At 41.2% G+C, this 20,786-nt stretch overlaps 1 protein-coding gene across 23 annotated transcripts in view; it reads right to left on the bottom strand.

Moving 5' to 3' along the window:
• Nucleotides 1–20,786, bottom strand: part of DLG2 (discs large MAGUK scaffold protein 2) — a 1,511,004-nt gene that overhangs the window by 524,587 nt on the left and 965,631 nt on the right. For all 23 annotated transcript variants that reach the window (XM_048840921.2, XM_075126424.1, XM_048840889.2 and 20 more), the window contains one exon: nucleotides 19,652–19,702. In XM_048840921.2, the coding sequence (XP_048696878.1) occupies nucleotides 19,652–19,702 (51 nt within the window). The remainder of the gene's footprint in view (nucleotides 1–19,651; nucleotides 19,703–20,786) is intronic.

Raw genomic sequence — 20,786 nt, forward strand, 5'->3', positions numbered from 1 at the left:
CCCCGTCCCAATTTTTCACACTTGCTGTCTGGTCACCCTACTCCTGTTTCCTGTCTGACCATGGCTCCAACTTCCAGCTCGGACTCCTAGTCTCAGACTTGCACGTTGCCCTCTGGCTCCTGAACACCATCCTGACAACCAGGCCAGACTGCCATGTCCTAGTAGCTGGTATCATTCTTGCACAGATCCTCACGCATGGAGAGCAAATATGTAATAGTGGGCTTTTCAATCTAGCAGAGAAAGGTATAACATGATCAAACAGATGGAAACTGCAGCTAGACAAATTCAGACTAGAAATAAGGTGTACATTTTTAACAGTGACAGTAATTAACTATTGGAACAACTTTCCAAGGGTCATGGTGGATTCTCCATCTCTGAAAATTTTTAAGTCAGGATTGATTTTTTTTAAGTGATACGCTCTAGGAGTTATGCTGGGGACGTTCTAAGGCCTGTGTTGTACAGAAGGTCAGACTATATGATCACAGAGGTCCACTCTAGCCTTGGAATCTATAATATAGACGCTTTTTAAAAAACAAAAACTGTGGAGCGAGGAGAAGCCAAGCCTTGGGACAGCTGGCTGCTACTAGGAGTAACAGTATGGCCTCCTAAAGGTGGCTGTTACTCCACGTGCAGTGCCAATGAAATCAAAGAGGAGAGTGGCCATGGACAGGGACTCAGGAGAATTGTATTCTATTTCCCACTCTATCTCTGACCTGCTGGCTGACTTTGGGCAAAACACTTTGCCTCTTTGTGCCCCAATTTCCTTATCTATAAAATGGGGATAATGATACTTGCCTATTTTGGAGATTTACAAATGAAAAGTATTATATACTATTATTATCATTAGGGCCCTACCAAATTCACGGTCCATTTTGGTAAATTTCACAGTCATAGGATTTCAAAAATCTTAAATTTCACGGTTTCAGATATTTAAATCTGCAATTTTATGGTGTTGTAACTGTGGGGGTCCTGACCCAAAAAGGGGTTTTTAGGGGAGTTGCAAGGCTATTATAGGAGTTCACAGTATTGCCACCCTTACTTCTGCACTGCTACTGGCAGCTAGAGAGTGGTGACTGCTGGCTGTGAGGCCAGCTCTGAAGGGAGCAGCGCAGAAGTGAAGGTGGCATGGCATGGTATTGTCACCCTTACTTCTATGCCAGCACCAGAGGTGGGTCTGACCCAGCCCTGGGAGTGGCCAATGCAGAGGAAAAGGAAGTCCTGTCCCTCCACAGCCTGGCCAAGACTAGCAGCTAGAGTCTGGCGCATGGTAGGAGCCTCTGGCCAGGGTGCCCCTAACCCTGCTCCTCCCCAATGCTCAGAAGTTAAAGGGGCCTTGGGCTGGCTGTGTGTGTGTGTGGCTGGAGCAACCACAGTGCCCAACCATACGGCTGGCCCTACACCCCCAAAAAATGATACCCCCCCATACCATGCCACCCTCACTTCTGCGCTGCTGCTGATGGCAGCACTGCCTTCAGAGCTGGGTGCCCGCCCATCCAGCAGCCACTGCTCTCCGGCCACCCAGCTCTGAAGGCAGCGCAGAAGTAAGGGTGGCTATATTGCAACCCCCCTACAATAGCCAGATTGCACGGGGGAGACTATATTTCACGGTCCGTGACACTTTTCATGGGTGTGAATTTGGTAGGGCCCTAATTATCATCAAAATCAATGGGATTATTTGCAGTGTAAGGTACTATTCGACAAGGGGCGAAGATGACAGAACCTGGCCTCCATGAGTCAATTTTAGCTATTTTATCTTCCTCTTTAATTTTACCCAAACCAGTGGCAATCTACACACTACTACAACTACCAAGCAACTAAATTCACAAAATGGTTAACAAAAAGAACAGGAGGACTTGTGGCACCTTAGAGACTAACCAATTTATCTGAGCATGAGCTTTCGTGAGCTACCTTCTGCCCCTCCACCCCCATGAACATGATACAGTTCTGTGGTGACCTAGAAACTCCTTCTGCCTCTCCACCCCCACGAACATGATACAGTTCTGTGGTGACCTAGAAACTCCTTCTGCCCCTCCACCCCCACGTACATGATACAGTTCTGTGGTGACCTAGAAACTGTAGCTCACGAAAGCTTATGCTCAAATAAATTGGTTAGTCTCTAAGGTGCCACAAGTACTCCTTTTCTTTTTGCGAATAACACGGCTGTTACTCTGAAAAATGGTTAACAGGAGCTCTTGTTTATTGCTTTGGTGAAGGACTGTATTTTGTGCTGCGTGTGATCACCAGCAGCATCATTTGAAAATGGACTAGCCTCAATACAGGGTTCATATAGCGGAGTCAGAATTCACTATTTGTATGTGTCACATCGCACCACATGAGGTGACCTTTGAGCCAGGCCAGAAACTTGCCAGCTATGACACTTCCTAGTGTGAAGTGGTATCTAGTAATATAACATGCATGCATGGCATCCAATTGCTCTTAATTTAGTTATATAACCCCCAGCACACCAATGAAATTGTGTGAACCAAAGTAAGAGGGCATTGGTCCACAGGGCTCATTATACCATCTCAAGCAGCAGACCATTTGCCTTCAGTATTACAGGTCTGGACAGCTGTTCCTGTAAAAATACAGTACCAAAAACCATACTGGATCAAATCTCTCTCACTGTTATGAAGAGAAATAACTTTCTTCTCTTTTTTTTTCCCCCACCCAGAGCCTGAAAAAAGGAGGCTGAAAGAGGGTGTGCTAAGGGCAAGAAAGATGATCTACGGATTGTGTCAAATGGCACTGCAGAAGAGCAGAAAATAACGGAGGTGCTACATCCTGGCAGTGGATTACACTTTTTTTTAAATTGTGATATATCAGCACATTGTGATGCACAACCATCACATTTGCAGAGCATGATATAGTGAGGGGATTATTTTTTCTCCCTCTGTGATGCCATTCACTGCTGAAGTAGCTCTCCCTCTCTTCAAGGTGGAGTACCACTAATTTATATACTGAAATCAATTGCGAGTTAATAACAGAAATGGAAGCCAATCTTTCTATAATACAAAAAGTTATTTTCCCTTGAAAGACAAATACAATATTTCAAAGTTACTTTTAGAAAGGTCAGCCTAGAAAAAGGCCATCCTTGCTTAGAATGAGAGTCATCTATTGTATTAGTAAATTAATGTTTTTCTTTCCTTAATATTATATTATTATTATATTAATGTCTGTTGGGGAGCCAAGTGAATTCTGCACACACAGCTTCTAAGAATAATGCTCCTCAATAAGTCTTACTTAATTTTTGTAAGGTTCTTCCCCACCCTACTAAAAAGAAGTTCCGAAAGATGCATCTTGTTCAATAGTCAGGATCCCAGGCATCAAAAGGAATGCATTCCTTTGTTATTTCTTCTTATCAAAGCACTCCCTGGCAGTAATGCTGCAGTAGCTTTTTTAGAACTGGTAAATTCATTTGGGAACATACAACGTCTAGTTTTAAAGACTGGTGCTTTCACCTCCATTTAGTACTGGCTGGTACTGTTTGATTTAAAATGTTATTGGGCAGGCAACTCCATGTTTGCTGAGAGATGCCTTTGGATTCCTTCCTGTTTATCAGCTTCTTATATAGACTTAAAAGAGCAGAACTGAGCAGAGTCTGATGCTCATATATTACTTTCTGAAAATCTGGACAAGTATCAGGGGGTTCTGGGAACACCACCATGTCCACATTAAACTCTGATACCAGGGCCTTGATCTGATGAACTAATCTGAATGGTAGGACCTTTAGACCAATAAGGACCTTCACCGGGGCTACACATGGGGGCAGAAGTCTGCTGCCATGGATCAACTTGCAGGATTAGGTCTAAAACTCCAAGAGAATCCCCACTTAAACAGGTGTTTTAATTATTTTGAAGATTAAAATGATCTACTATGCATTTAAATCATTCCTTTTGAAAACTGGATGCTCTCTGTCAGTCTAAGCATTCATGTGCCTATCAGCCAGAGAATGCCAATAAATCAAGTGTTCTATTCTGAAAAGTTACATCCCAAGTAAAGGCAATTTTCATGTGAAAAAAACAGAGTGGAGGAATTACTCACTAAAGCTATCTGGTGTATACTAGAGGGTGACTGAGTAAGGAAGAGAGAATGAGATAGATAGCATCTGAAAAATAAATGTCAATTTAAAATTGAATAAAACAGAAAAATGTGGAAAATTCCAGTGCAAGACTTCAAGCAGCACATAGGCATCTGTAAATTATATGAAACAACTTTTGTGTAATAGCTAACTCAAAGTTTCAGAATTATAGAGATAAACTTAAAGAATATTTTTCACTGTACTAAGCACAGGCAGGTTTTCCTTTGATATTACAAACAAAAACATTATTCTTCTCCATTTTCTTTACTGGTGAATATTTATTATGACCAATGTGTGGAGAATTTTCATGCTACTTTTGAGTTTTACTCTTATGTCACCTTCACGGTGCTGTCTGGGGTATTGATAGACTATGTAATCCTTTCCCACACATTTCTTTGTACAAACCCCTCTGCGAGACTTCAGTGCAGCAAGAGAATTGTGCTAAGTGAGTTATTGCACAAGTACTTCTGTATTTTGCGCCTCTCAGAATGAGATGGCCCAGTATGCTTAGTGACTCAACTCTGGTGAGTTAACAGTGGCCCTACTAGCAGAGATAATGAAGGACATCGTTTTTTAGCGGCAAAGAGTCTTCTTTGCCGCTTTTACAGATCCAGACTAACAGGGCTACCCCTCTAATAATTTTTTAGGTATCAGAAGTAGCAGTTGTTAGAGCAGGGCAATGGAAATCATGATTTCCAGGTTCTACTCCCAGTTCTGCTCCTGACTTTCTGAGAGACCATGGCCGGGTCATAACCTCTACACACCTCCTTAAACTCCGCCTATAAAATGGGTATAATACTTAAGATATCACTAAGAGTCATTGTGAGGCTAAGTGTGTTAATGTTTGCAAACAACTTTGAGGTCCCTGGATTACAGGTGTTGCAGACATGCAAAGTACTTATTCCTACATAACTTTCTGCACGTGAGACTGAAACAATCCATGATCTTTAATTTAAAATTATTTATCAGATTCCTCCAAACAAACAGGTTTCTTCCTGTTCGCAGCAGCCTTGAAAACTTCAAAAGGATTAATAAAATACTAAAATACCTTAGCACTTTTATACTGTATAAACCTGATATACTATTTTAATATAGAGAAATGTTTACAGTGATTTAAAATCTCAGCATTAGTCTCTGGATACCAGTTTTCCACATAAAAATAAACTCCTTTCTATACTCTACCCCCTAATCTACTACAGTGCAGCTCATCCGCAGCATAAATATCCCCCACTATTTCAGTCAGACTAGCTGACTCACTAAATTTCACCACAAAAAATACAGATGCCGCTATATACAATTTATGCAAGTTATTAAAAGTATTGAGGATATTTTGTCATAAAAATAGATGAAAAAGCAGTAATTCACAGCATTAAAAAGATCTGTTGCTCTAGAGAGCTCTAAAACCTCAAATGTGAACTAAAATATAGGTTTTTCTAACATGACATATTAACTTGTGTGTATGTGGGAGGGGACACTCATGTCTCTAGGAAGTGACTGAGATAAACTACTCCTTTGAGGGGCACTATGTGACATGCCGCTGGATAGCAGTGATAAATCCAAGGAGCTACAGCTTTCTCACTTGGCACAGCTGTTGTCCATGCAGAGTCATTAAGGCATTTAAATTTAAATGTAAGCCTTTAAAGTAACAATATGAAAATAAAGTTTTCTTTGACAACTGCTGAAAGGGAGTTAAATATGAGATATTTTTTCAGGTTCTCTTTTCCCCAGTCCTCGAGTCGCTATAAAATCTTAACTGTTAAAATGTTTTTCCTAGCAGTCCCTTGGCACTTGCCTTTTTCTCCTTACCCAACAATGCTGAGTTTTTGTTTTTCAGACTGACAGAGGGCCCTAGAGTCCTCTAACCACCCAGTTTGGGAAAGAATGCAACCACTTTTCAGCTGTAAAGATGCTAAAATAGCGGCCAAGTCTTCCTTGTAAGTAGATACTAGATGCAAAGCCATTAGCTAGGATTTGCCATGCATTGCATAAACTTCGCCCATCTGGAAGGACTCGTACTGAAACCGTCTATATTATGCCCATTCTAGGAGGGAATATATTCATGCGGTTGGTCAGGAGTCCTGGGCTCTGCTCCAGCTTTGCAGTAGGATTTTGGGCAAGTTATCTAATCTCTTCCTCACCTCACTCCCAATTTATTAATTTCTAACAACAATAGCACTAACAATCTATTTCATATATCAAGAGGGATTTGAGGCTTACTCCAAGCCAGTATTTAGCCTCCCATGCCAGCAATCCAAAATGAGACAAGAATGTGGAACAATTCAGTTTCAAACTCCAGATGTTGTATGTGGAGCAAGAAAGCAAATAGACCAATGGCCACAGCCCCCTTTCTTCTCTGCAGTAGCTCCAACTCTCATGCCCCAAGCTATTCCACCTTTCAGACACTTACCTTCCAAAGGGACAGGTGCTATAGAAGTATCCAGAGTTAGCGAGACAGACTCCCAGAAAAAAGACGCCCCTCTCCAACAAGCAGTTATTTCAGTGTGACAGCTGCTGTCTCACAGGATAAGAATGAAGAGCAAGATTTTCAAGTGACTAGTTACTGTGGGTGCCCAACTTGGGACTGGACATGGATGGTGTCATAAATATAAAGAGAAGGGTAAACCCCTTTGAAATCCCTCCTGGCCAGGGGAAAGCTCCTCTCACCTGTAAAGGGTTAAGAAGCTAAAGGTAACCTCGCTGGCACCTGACCAAAATGACCAATGAGGAGACAAGATACTTTAAAAAGCTGGGAGGAGGGAGAGAAACAAAGGGTCTGTGTCTGTCTGTATGCTGGTTTCTGCCAGGGATAGACCAGGAATGGAGTCTTAGAACTTTTAGTAAGTAATCTAGCTAGGCATGTGTTAGATTATGATTTCTTTAAATGGCTGAGAAAAGAATTGTGCTGAATAGAATAACTATTTCTGTCTGTGTGTCTTTTTTGTAACTTAAGGTTTTGCCTAGAGGGGTTCTCTATGTTTTTGAATCTAATTACCCTGTAAGATATCTACCATCCTGATTTTACAGGGGGGATTTCTTTATTTCTATTTACTTCTATTTTTTATTAAAAGTCTTCTTGTAAAAAACTGAATGCTTTTTCATTGTTCTCAGATCCAAGGGTTTGGGTCTGTGGTCACCTATGCAAATTGGTGAGGCTTTTTATCCAACATTTCCCAGGAAAGGGGGGGTGCAAGTGTTGGGAGGATTGTTCATTGTTCTTAAGATCCAAGGGTCTGGGTCTGTAGTCACCTAGGCAAATTGGTGAGGCTTTTTACCAAACCTTGTCCAGGAAGTGGGGTGCAAGGTTTTGGGAAGTATTTTGGGGGGAAAGATGCGTCCAAACAGCTCTTCCCCAGTAACCAGTATTAGTTTGGTGGTGGTAGCGGCCATTCCAAGGATAACGGGTGTAATATTTTGTACCTTGGGGAAGTTTTGACCTAAGCTGGTAAAGATAAGCTTAGGAGGTTTTTCATGCAGGTCCCCACATCTGTACCCTAGAGTTCAGAGTGGGGGAGGAACCTTGACAGATGGATGTTCAGCCCTTTTTTCAAGCCAGGCATTTTCAAGGTGTCTCAAGTTTGGCAACTAAAAACTGAGGCATCCAAAATCACTAGTCACGTCTGAAAATCTTGGCCAGACTATGTTAGTGTCATGGTAGCGGGACTGGCAGGAAGCCCTGAATAGCAGGTTCCTTCAGCTTCTCATCCCATCAGTACCGTTCCTCTGTGAGGTGCAGTTGTTACTGGGAAGGCAGTTGACCTGCATAGCACCCAAGACTGTGGCAAGGACTAGTAGTATCACAGGCTGATTGCACTTGCACAAATAAGACTTGATTAGCATTTTATTTTCTTTAGCTGACGATTCAGTTCTACACACAGATAATGCTCATTCTTGTGTAGGTAAGCTATGCAGGGCCACTCTCTCTCTTCTTTAAAACACCCTTAGGTCACTACCCTGCCACAAGCCAGCAGGCAGGAAGGACTGGGTTTGTTTATTACAGTAACTGTAGTCTGAGTTTGCCAAGAAGAGATACCATTTGCTTTCACTAAGGAAGCATGTTAGGCCAGGTAAAGAAATGGCATTTAAAAAAAGCACCTAATCAGAAAGCTCGGCAAAGCGGGTGGTATCCACAACAACAATGCACTTGAAGAAACAGAGAGAACAACAGCGTGCATTGGGCAGAGCAACACGACTACTTGGGGGACGCTAATTTTAGAAGTTTTTTTTTTTAAACCATTATGTTTTGTCAGACCATTCTACTGTCAATCATCAGGTGCTGACTTATGCACCCTGCACTTCTCAAGGGAATCCACTGCACACTGTTTTACAGTATGAGCTTTGTAAAGATCTGATGGTCTATCTTAAAAACACATTTCTACCATTCTAGCTGTTCCTGGATAACTCCCTCAAGGCTGTCATTTACTTGCTGTGAACTGCAGAGGACTACACCATCCCCATTGCAACGCCTTCTGACCCCTTCTCAATATTGAAGTCATAACATGCTGCTGCCTGAACAATACACAAATATGGCTGGTGTCTAGAGGCTTTTAAAAAAAAAAAGCCTTAGACTTCGACGCTCACTTTCCAGACATAGCTCCCAGCTGACACCACATAAATACAAGAAAGACTCCTGCCAAAATTCAGACTGTAAATAAAATTTTTACTTTAGCAGCTCATATAGGCTACACAAACCAGATAGGATTCTGTGCACTGTACAATGGAACACATTCCAATTTCTATTGCTCTTCAATATTCTAATGGAATGCATTCGGAAACTTCCTGGCTTCCACCAGGGAAGTCAGTGCGGAAAACAGCATCATTAAATGAATGATTCCTATTCGTGCACCTGTTGGACACAGGAGAGAAAAACACAGACCTCATGTAGACTCCTTACTACATCAGAAGCAGATGAGAATGAATTTGCAGTTGTTCTTTTTTAGATAGGACCGATTGTTTGTGAATCTTTGACCCGAAAATTTACTTAAGTTCAAAAGGTTCAACCTCTAGTTGACTATGTGACGCTGGAAGACCAGGTGCAAGCTCATGCCAGAGCCGCAACCAATACACTTGTGTATTACTATAGCTCAAAGTGATTGTTGAATATATTTGGCATTTAAACTTCATGAAAACTAGTGGGATGTACAGGCATTGTTTTCACTTATCTGTATCCCGTTATAATGTAGTAGCAAACATTTACATCATGTGTACCCCTGTAACTAAATAACTCATCCATTGAGAAAGAAGCCTGGTGGAATGCAAACGAAGAACTTTAATAGCAAAGTGCTGATTTCAAAGCAAGTGATCATTGTGTGTGATGATGGGAGGTCAAAGACTCCAAATGCATTCCTCACTCCATCATCAAAGGAAAGGCCATGTGGGCAGTGACACTGTCAGTTTGTTTTCTGTGAGAAGAAGTGATAAGTATGGATTCAAGGAAGGATCCTGAATCTCTAGACTATTTGGACTCTTACAGGGAAGTGTATGAAATGCAAAGCGGAGATCCCCAGAGACAACCTGGGCACCCTGAAAAGACTTTTGAAAAACTGGCAATTTATTACATCACTTTGGCATTACAGAATGTGGCTCATCTGTGCATTTATTTTATATGCTTTAACCTCTCAATAACTCTCATTTCCTTTTCTTAGCTAATAAACCTTTAGTTAGTTTACTCTAGCATTAGTTACCAGCCTTGTCTTTGGTGTAAGATATAGAGTACCAATTGATCTGGAGCAAGTGAAAGGTCTCTTGGGACTGGGAGCAACCTGATGCGACATGACTTTTGGTATAGGTTTCTTTTTACCACAAGTCCAGTTTGTCTGGGTGGCAAGATAGACTGAAGCATCTAAGGGGACTGTCTTTGACTCTATGGTAAGACTGGCATAGTGATCCAGGAGTTCAAATTTGTTACTGGCTTGGTGAAATCTAATTATAGAACATACCACCATCTTGGGCTGTCTGCCCTGTTTTCTGACAGTCTGACCTGAGGTAGGCACTCTCAGTTGTGAGCCACTCCACATAGCATGACAAACTAGACACCTGAATTCTGGGGAGCTCTGGAAATCCAACCCTGTCCAGGTTCCTCCAGCAAGAATGCCCACATCCCCTCGGAGCTGGAAAATAAGAACCAAAACCACTTTCTGCTGAAACATGAATGCTGACCTCTGGAAGTGCAACTGAAATGCAACATCTTTTACAGTCTCTCTTATAATTAAGTGAGACAGATTTTCAACCTCTCTGTGGAGGAAGTCAAGATGCAGACACTAAATAGAACACGTCAGAATGATCTGACAAAGGTCTCTCTCTAATGGATTTTTTCCATCAAAGTATTTTCTTGATTGAAAATACAGTTTATGCAAAATCCAAATTTTCCACTGAAAAACTGAATTTCCCAACAGTTTTTGATTTTCCATTTAAGTGGGGCCAACCCAAATCAAAATATTATTGTTCATTGAACTACATCAAAATGTTTCATTTCAGCAAGACTCAACATTGAACTGCATCCACCTGAACTGCTGTAGTGCCTCATGGGAGTTACAGTTCTGGTGCATCATGAGCCCATTCTTCTCTGTGGGCTGGTTTTCCTGACTGGACCACATCTCCCAGAATGCACCAGTCTTCCACTTGGTTGAACCATTGTGGGACATCATGGGAGATTAAGAGAACTTCCAGGCAGCACCACGGCACTCAGAGAGACACATTTCAATGTTGTATCAAGTAAAAAACTGAAATATTTCCATATTTCCAAATCTTTTTCCAAATTTTAAGCTCCACAAAAAAATTAGCTATTTTGACTTCTCATACTGATTTGGGATGAAAAGAAAATGTCAAAATATTGGAATATCCTACAGGATGGAAATACCAATTTTTTCAAAATCAACTCTACTAGTAACTAAGTGAATTTTTTTTTAGCAAACTCATAAGAATGGACCAACTAAACCAGAAAAAAAATGAAGACGTTCTCAATCCAAACCCTGAACTGGCCATGAACTATTTTAAAGGTTTATCTAACTCCTCCCTGCCTTTCTCCAACCCTCTTCACAGTCCCTTTCTGATATTTGCTGATATGCTAGCAAAATCCATCATAATTTCCTCAGCAGGTCTGGTATTCATTGCCTTATCAGTTACCAGTCGGGGGAAAATCTTATTGTCCAGAAACCTGGGACAAATAGAAGTGCTATCTAGGCAAATAAAAGTGTCGGGTTTTCTGCCAGCCAGCTGAGGGTAGGTTGAGTGATGTTAGGCACTATCTTACAGATTTGCCAGGTAGAAGGGGAGGGCAGCTGAAGAGGATGTGGAGCAAATAACTCAGCTGCTTGAGGGATAGCAATGAGGTAGGGGCTAAGCAGAACAATAGAAATGAGTTTCTCCTCAGAGAGCAGGGTGTGTAAAGAGGAGGACCTAAGCAGAGAAAAGTGAGCTATAAGTTAGAGGGGAAGGGGTTAGTCCTAGCTTATATCAGCCACAGAAGTAATGCCTTGCAAGAAGAGGATAGGGCCAGGGAGAAGTGCACGACTGTATCATTGTAATGTGTTGCTTACTAGTGGGATGGACTGGGCTGATGGTGACTAGGGAAGGGAGAGGTTGGGTCTGGGTTAGGAAAGCATAAATTAGCAGAGATCCCTTTCTCCATGCTGCTGACTCTCATGATTATATCATTAGTTGCACAATATCTGGTGTTATTCTTACAGTTTCAACTCCTGTAGTCACATGATTACATGAGAAACTTGACTTTCAAAGTTAGTTCCTAGCCTCGCTGGTTGCACAGAAATGCTGGAAAACATGACCCCTAAACGCTCAAAAACCAGAAGCCAAGTTCAAAAAAATCATTCGATTTAACAAAAAATAATACATTTGGGGTTTGACTTGTAATTTTCGAATGCTCAATCCTGCCCTCTTTGCCCAATAACTAGGAGACTCCAACTTGAATTGGCGGAGAGAATTCCTCACAGGCAGAGGGAAGAGCTCCAAGTTTATCAGCCACATACACACAGAAGAGATGGTGCCTCCAAGCATGGGTGCAATATCCTATTGGGAATTCCTGCAATTTGAACTTTCACAGTAGTGTCCAGTGGCTAGTCTGGGCTTTGTCTCTGCACTAAGGCCACCCATCCTGCCCTTTATCTTTGGCTTATGTTTAGCCCCCTGCCTAGTAGGCATCTGATGCATTTTACAGCCCTGAAATAACGGAGGCCTAACTCCACTGCACTAATGCAAGTCATTCTACACAGCATTTCCTTTTTACGGTGTATTTTTATTACTGAAGATAGAGGAAAGTAATGGCTTATTTTGAGGAATACTAAGCGTGCTTTTGGGCACTGAAGTTTATTGCAACCTGCCAAGCACTATACTACTGCTGGATCTGTATTTTATGTCCATAAATTAGTATAGAAAAATCAAATGATCTCTAAGGTGGTTGAAGCATTTAAACGTGTAACTTTTTTGCACATTTGTCTGATATCTATTAATGTAATTTTGCTATATCAGTATGCACTAGAAGAATTATATATATATAGACTGTGGGACAGATTCAAGGTGCAGCTGAGGAAGGAGTATTGCACAAAGGTACAAAGGAGAACGTATTTCTGTGGCTGGCTCCACACTCGGAGTTCCTGCACTTCCTGCCCTAGCCCAGGTCTCTAAAGGAGGGGAATCTGCCAGAGTCTGATGCCTAGATATACAAGACTCCCCAGCAGTGCGTGGGAGGACACTGCTGTTCCCAATTCTTATACTACTATTGTGACTGCGCCCCACTCTTCAGTTCTGTGGTTTCCACAGCATAACTATTCTCGCAATTTTAATTACAAGTCTCATAATATTTGGTATTTTTCTTAAAGTCCCAGCTCTTGGAATCCTGTGATTATGTGAGAATCTCAGCTTTCATTTACAACCAACCAACCAAAGCAGTAAGTTTGTGACGCTCATGGTTACTATGGTGACCAGATGTCCTGATTTTATAGGGACAATCCTGATATTTGGGGGGTTTTCTTACATAGGTGCCTATTACGCCCCACCCCTGTCCTGATTTTTCCCACTTGCTATCTGATCACCCTAATGGTTATAGAGAAAAGTTTGATAATATCACCCAAATGCAATTTAAAACCTAAAAGCCAGAAGGCAAATAAAAACAAGAAAAAATATCATAATTTGGGGGAGAATTCATAGATTCCAAGGCCAGAAGGGACTATTGTGATCAACTAGTCTCACTCCTTGTGTAACACAGGCCACAGAACTTCCCCAATATAATTTCTAGAGCATAACTTTCAGAGAAACAGCCAATCTTGATTTAGAATGGTCAGTCATTGAGAATTCACCATGGTGCTTGGTAAAGTTATTCCAGTGATTAATTACTCTATTAAGTATTTATGCCTGACTTACGATTTTTTCAACACTCCGAGAGAGAGTATTGCCAACGCCAGGTCCCTATAGACTTTTCTCACAATCAATATTGCAACCAACTGGTCAACCACAAAAGAGTGCAACTTTAGCACTGCCAAGCTTATGGAATCTGGGCAATGCTCTGCAATGCAATCAGTGCCTAATCTCTGTTTCTTTAGTTGTTACAATTAACAAAGCGGGGAAAAGCACAGCTGTCCCAAGGGACAGCAATCCATTTTATTTTTGTCTGGTAATCCTACATTATTTTGTAGCTACAATTCAGGGATACATGAGCAAGCTGGCAATTGCAAGTTTTAGGAATGTATCATAAGTGAAGTAAATAACTGATGAGATCTAAATTACGGTAGCTCAGATATCTGCACTGAGAAGGGAAGCTTATTATGTACTGTTTGCTACTGATGTACTATAGTTTTTGTATTTCCAAACCACTGGCCTAACATATTTTTGCAGCTTTGCCATTAAATGGAGACAATTTTCCAATCTAATTTCTAGGGCTCTTTATAGAAGAAAATGGATAATTAATGTGAAGTATTTATCACCTCTTCTGAAAGTACTGTCACTGTAACATAAATGGCTAACAGCCATTTAAAGGCAATAACTTGTATTTTATCTCTCTCACAAAAACAGATGCAGATCCTTTATCATTCCTATTTCTGAGAATAGCACTGATAAGTGTGACTGAACATTTCAAGTAGTAAGAACAAGTAGCCACAGAATCTGCTGCTCCAAGTGCCTTCCCCCAGGAACTATAACTGTGTGTGTAAATGCTTACCAAACAACATTTAAAATATAATAGGAATAATTATCTACGTTAGCATTGGCAAAAACCACACTGGTTTCTGTACTATAATACTGTACTGATAACTTTACACATCTATTAAAAATTAAAATACTACCCAGGAGGCATGTGTTCTGTTCAGTGACCTTTGAAAACTCTAATCTAATAAATAGCTAGAGATGCCCAAATAGTCTGAGAAACCATAGATAAAAATGCCTATAACTATTACACATTATATTGTGATGATACACAGAGAGTGACTCTTCCTGTGCTTTGCTTTAACGTGTATAGGAAAACTTATCAATACAGATTTAAACTTGTGTCCCTTAAAAGTGTAAGGGTTATGACATTCATGCTCCTAGACAATTAAAGGTACAGTGTGCAGAAGTAGTGCAATGAGTCATTTACTCTCAGGGCTTGTCTATACAGGGAGTTTAACCATCAGCTTTTTATGTGTGCCAGGTAATGCATAGTACCAGTAATAGTGTGCACATGGGATGGTGTGTCCTCTGCCAATGAGCATCACTGTGTATACGTAGCAGCGGTTCGTGGCAAACTAAGGTCATGGCATTCTCTGATAATATTCTATGGTCCTTCTGAGCGGTGTGCATTTTGGGACTTTTCTTGGTGTGTATTGTGATATGCACAGCAGGAGCCAGGCTAGTTAAAATGTCCATGATTCATCTGCATCCACCCCATACTTTCTTTCTTGGAGGGCTACTTCCATTTTTGAATTGCGGTCAACAAGCATGGACCCAATTTATTCTTCGTGCCATTATGCTGGCAACCTCAAACACAGAGAGGCTGACTGGTCTGTATTTCAGCACTCAAAGGCAGATGATTTTGTCTTTCAGCTGTGCCAGCCACACCACCAAGCAGACGACATGGCAGGTGCAGCAGCAGCAGCATCTCCAGTAATAGGAGGGTCTTCAGCAGCTATGGAACTGGGACACAGATGAGGAAGAAGAGGAAGACACCAAGCAAGTGATAGTGAAGGTCCAGTTCCTGAAGCAGCTTCATAGCTTGTAGAATAGTTTCTGGGCTTAGGAAAACCAGTGTGGATTGGTGGAAAAAGGTTGTTCTGCAGACCTGGGATGACCAGCAGCCGTGAGAGAATTTCAGGATGGGGAAGGCAGTCTTTCTGAAGATATGTGCTGAACTAACCCTAGAGATACAATGGCAGTGTACCAACATACAATGCCACATACCCACGGACAAGCAGGTCCCAACTGCCATCTGGAAGCTGGCTATCCCTGAATGCTACTGGTCTGTAGTGAACCAATTTGGTGTGGTGAGATTGACTGTTGGGCCACTGTCATTCAGATGTGTAGTGCTACGGAAAAGATGCTGTTGCACCAGGTTATACAGCTCATTAATGCTCTGGTGGTTATTGATGGCTTGGCACACAAACTGTATTGGGGAAACTGATGGGATCTGTGTGCCTTTCCCCCCCCCTTCACCCCTCTCCCCCCAATTAGAGCTCAGAATTCATAAACAGAAAGGGGTATTTCTCCACAGTGCTTGAAGAGCTTGTCGACCATCAGGGCAGGTTTACAGACAAATGTTGGGTGGTTTGGAAGGATCCACGGTGCTAGGTTCTTTCAGAACTCAACTCTTTTTAATGTCATGGAGAAAGGACTGTTTTCTTCCAGGAACACTAGGGACAGTAATGGTGTGGAGATTGCTCCAGTTATCTTCAGAAACCCAGATTATCCTCTGCTGCTAAGTAGTGTGCAGCTTCCGTTGTTATGAAGCCATTCAAAAGCTACTTGGGCTGAAGGCAGGAACTTTTAACTGCCACCTCAGTTGTTGCAGAACGGTAGTGGTGTGTACATTTGAAAGGGAGATGGCACTGTTTGTGGAATAGGTTGTAAGCAGCAGAAGAAAGTGTCCCAAAGATTATAGCAGCATGTTGTATTTTGCACAATATTTGTCAGAGCAAGGGAGAACCCTTAGCAGCGGGTGAGAGGCTTAGGTACAGAGACTTGCTCAGAGGTTCGGGCAGTCAGCAAGGCCTCCAATAAAAAATTCCAACAGCCAGGGCAATATCATTCGGGATGCCTATTGCTCTTATTTTGAGTCTCATACCTGAAATTGTGCAGCTGTATATCCAGCTATTTATCTGTGTGTGTATGGGGGGGGGGAGGTTGGAAATATTTTGTGCAAATCAGTGTTGTTTATGGGCAGTGGAAGTGCAATGTTGAGGCAATTCCTATTTTATCTTATGTCTTTGCCTATATGTGCTTGTAAAACCTTATAGATAAGAGCAAAGTTCATTATTTTCCGTGTAAAAACGAACTCCTTATGAATGAATTTTTCAACATTTGTATTACTGAACAATCTATTATGTAATGAACAGAAATGAACCTTTAACTGAAACACGAATGAAACAATATATAAAAAACAATCTAACTACAAAGAACCCTGTCATTAAACCAGATGTGAAACAAACCAACAAAGTGCAAGAGTGCGGTGCACAACACAACACAAAATTGCAGGTGAATATGCATCTTGGCTCTACCAGTTCTTGTGCATGGGACGTCTGGTGTGGAGTGGCGAGGCTTGAATTACCAGGGGTGATAGAGGACTCAAAAGAGCTCGGGGTCCAGGTTCCAGTGTTCTCAGTGCCCTAAGCTAGGGTCTCTGATAATGGCCTCTGGGAGCCCTGCTGCAGGGGGCAGGGGGCACAGTTGGGAAAAGTTTCCACTGACCTGTATTGCCCAGGGGCTGCATATATTGTTTTACAGCCCTGCATTACCTGCTGCCCTATAGTAACATGCGCTGCAACAAAGCATTTTGGCTTTGTACTGCCTCCAGGAGTTGCTTCTGCATCTCCCTATCTTTTTCCATACTATGTTTGGCCACAGTAATGCTTTCCCTAGCAACTGCCACGCTGTACTTGGTCACTACAACAACCTCCCTGGAGAGCGTCTTATCTGATTCCTTCTTTGTCCTCAAAAAAAAACAAAAAACCCTCAACCTCTCCACACTTTTGAGGGAGGACTCTGCAATGTCTATGAACATTTCATCATGAGTTTTCATTTTTTTCTCCCCGACAGGTTTGCCAGCCACTGTCTTGATAAAAGATCCCATCCTTGATGTTCTGGCTGGTACAAGAGCTGTGTATGTGGGAGTAGTAAAAACATTCATAAACAGCTATTGTGCATTTTCTAAAAAAGCTGTGATAGCACCGTGATATACATATACCGTGATACTGAAGTTAACATGTTTCTGGCTTTACCTCCTCAAGATTCTTCCCAGCCTTGGGGGAATCTTAGAGATGGTGAGCAATACACGTGGAGGTGGGTGACTAGAAGGCACAGAATGGCTTTGTTTAAAAAAAACAAAGGGCAGGCCAGGAAGATATGCTACGAGGTTATTCACCAGGATTGTCCCCCCAAATTGCTGCAGGAGTGGAAGGGAGCCATAAGCAATACTGATGGAAAATGACTGTGCATCTATGACTCAATTTCTGGACAAAAACCGAGCTGGAACTAGTGTCCCAGCATGTCGGGCATTGCCCTCAGGGCTCGGAGCATGGCAATTTTGGCTTCTCCCCCCTGCATACATGGTGAAAGTGCAGAGAAAAAACAGGATTCTGCAATGCTTGCCTGAAGCAGTCACTGTTACCATTCTTTCTTCATGTAAACCCACAAAAAAACCTCAGCAGAGAGCTGTACCTGGCTTGCAAGGTCCAGGCCTGAAATATCCATATCTACCTCTCAGAAAGTGAGAACAGTAACCAAATTGCCTTTTCTGTAACCACTGTCTCTGTATACTTTTGCCTTTCACACAAAATAATGTTTTCATTATGTGAATCTTGCATGGAAGTGAATAGGGTAGAGGCCATGGCAGACATTTGGAGCTGGAGAATGGGGTTTTGGAGCTGGGGGATTTTCACCAGATAGGACAGCTGAAGGAAGGGGAAAGAAAAATAGGTACGTGAGCAAATGCCTTCTCCAGAGTGAGCCTAAAAAAGATCAGTAGTCTGGGCTTTAGCATGAGATGTAGGGCAACTGCACCACTGAAGTAACCATCATTTTGGAAAGGTACACAGTGGAGGGGGGAAGCAAATGGACAGCGTGGGGCAATGGAGGGAGAGAGGCTGGAATGTTAGGTCACAACCGCCTACAATGGTTGTAGCCATGGACACCTAGGACTGAAGTTAGCATGGCAGTACAGCACAATAAATCAAACCTTAAATTTCAGCCTCCTCGGCACCTGTGTCATGTGTACACAAATGTTTTCAAACCAAATTAACTTGACTTAGTCCCCATGTAGACAAGCCCTTACTAGCTATTTAAGAATAGTTAGGTTTCCATAGTCGCAGCCCTGTTAGTCTGTATCTGCAAAAAGAAAAGGAGTACTTGTGGCACCTTATTGTCATATTTTGATCAATCAGGCCTTGCTTTCCATTATTTTATATAGAAAATAGCCTGTTTATACTAGTTTAAAGATAATTAAAAGAGGTCTGTAGTCTACTTCTGCAGTCTAAAAAAAGTTATGTAACCAGCAACCAAACACGTCACTGAGGCTAGGAAGACCGGATACCAAGTGATTCCTAAATCTGGACGTTTTCCAATGCTATGTTTAAATTGCACAGCTAACAATACAAGGTTTCAGTTCTAATACCACACACAGTTAATATTGATAAGAAATAAGTCTGTACAAATATTGTCCATGCTTTTACACATACACATTTATACATACAGGACCCTGCTTTTACACAGTATCAGAGGGGTAGCTGTGTTACTCTGTATCCACAAAAACAAGGGAGGAGTCCGGTGGCACCTTAAAGACTAACAGATTTATTTGGGCATAAGCTTTTGTGGGCAAAAAAATCCACTTCTTCAGATCTTAAACCCAAATAAATCTGTTAGTCTTCAAGGTGCCACTGGACTCCTTGTTGTTTTTGTTTTTACACAGTTACTACAACATTAACATTTGAAAGGCTGTTAATTATCTCTCTATAAAGCGCTTATCTGTGCTAAATTTTTTCTTTCCTCATGAACACACAAGTCAGTCAAGGAGGCTAAAAGTGAGGAAAGCTTTCCATACTTCCAGCTTGCAAAGTACAAAGAAAATAATCTCTGCACCCAGATGTTCCATCACCTGATGGTCTTTTCCTAGTACTCAGACCTCAACACCATGTAATAGTTATGAATAGGAAAAGTGTTCTGGATCCTGACATGCAAACATGTGAAAGGCTGACACTGCTGAAGTTCTTATATTTACAAACTATTGGACAAATCCTGAAGTCCTCACTTAAAATGGAAAATGTTATCTGACTAAGGAATTTAGAATTTGACCTTTCATGATATTATTTCATCATAATTTAATTTGTGCTACAGAAAATCAAATTTTCACTGGTTTCTATAATACAAAAAACAATTCATACTTACCCTCTCCAATGTAATTTCTTCAAATTCATATTCGATTTCTGTTCCATTGACCTAAGAAAGCATGTAACAGAAAATCCATTAGCAGTGCATTGAAGGTAATTAGGCAATAAACCACATATTTTACTCTTGAATATATACACTTATGTCCCATTACTTTGTGGGAATACAGCTTTTCGAAATAGAAGTCCTGGTCCTGCAAGCCTTCCACACGCAAACACTTGATTTGCCTCCCATTAAAGTCACTGGGAAAACTGACATTGACTTGACTCGTGCAGGATTAAGGCCAGAAAGCCCAGTTGAAATCAATGGTAGTTCTGGACATGGCAGACCTGAAAGACGGGTTGCTGAGATACATCATTTGAGTTTGCTTATTACGATTCTACTTTGTGGACTTGACACAAATATTTAAATTTCCAAGCTGTACAATTCCATGGGAATGCATCTCTAGAAGCTCTTCCCACAAATGGCAGAAGGATTATTAATTATTCACTGCCTTACAAGCTCAAATACACTATGCAATAATATTGACTGCCAGATGAGAAATTCATTGTTCTTACTGGAAAAATAATTCACTGATAAACCCACTGAAATACAGCATCTTGTTTACAACACTAACCTAGGGCAAAAACATGACAGAAGATCCTTACAATGGACACATGAATTACAAAAAAAACATTAACATGCCAATTCATTTCCTCAATTTAATTTGAATCTCAAAACAAATTAAATTGTACAAAATGCAAAAGTACCAAGAATGGGATGTGCCAGGCAAGAAATTATTCAATAAAATGGATGTTACTAGTTGAAGTAGTGGACTAGGACATGGATTTTCTCTCCTTGTGCAAGCCCACTTAACCTCTCTTCCTCATCTGTTAAATGGAGATAATACCCTGAAGAGACGTCCTCTGGTTGTGCAGATTAATCAAGTTTAGTTAAGTGAAAATTGCTCACTTTCTCATTTTCACCATATAATTATAAAATACATCGATTGGAATATTTTACTTACATTTCAGTGTATAGTATACAGAAGTCATTGTCTGTATGAAATTTTAGTTTATACTGACTTCAAAAGTTTTTATGTAGCCTGTTATAAAACTAGGCAAATAGCTAGATGAGTTGATGTCCCTCCTGGAAG

The sequence above is a fragment of the Caretta caretta genome, chromosome 1 (assembly GCF_965140235.1).
Source record: "Caretta caretta isolate rCarCar2 chromosome 1, rCarCar1.hap1, whole genome shotgun sequence".
Taxonomy (NCBI): Eukaryota; Metazoa; Chordata; order Testudines; family Cheloniidae; genus Caretta; species Caretta caretta.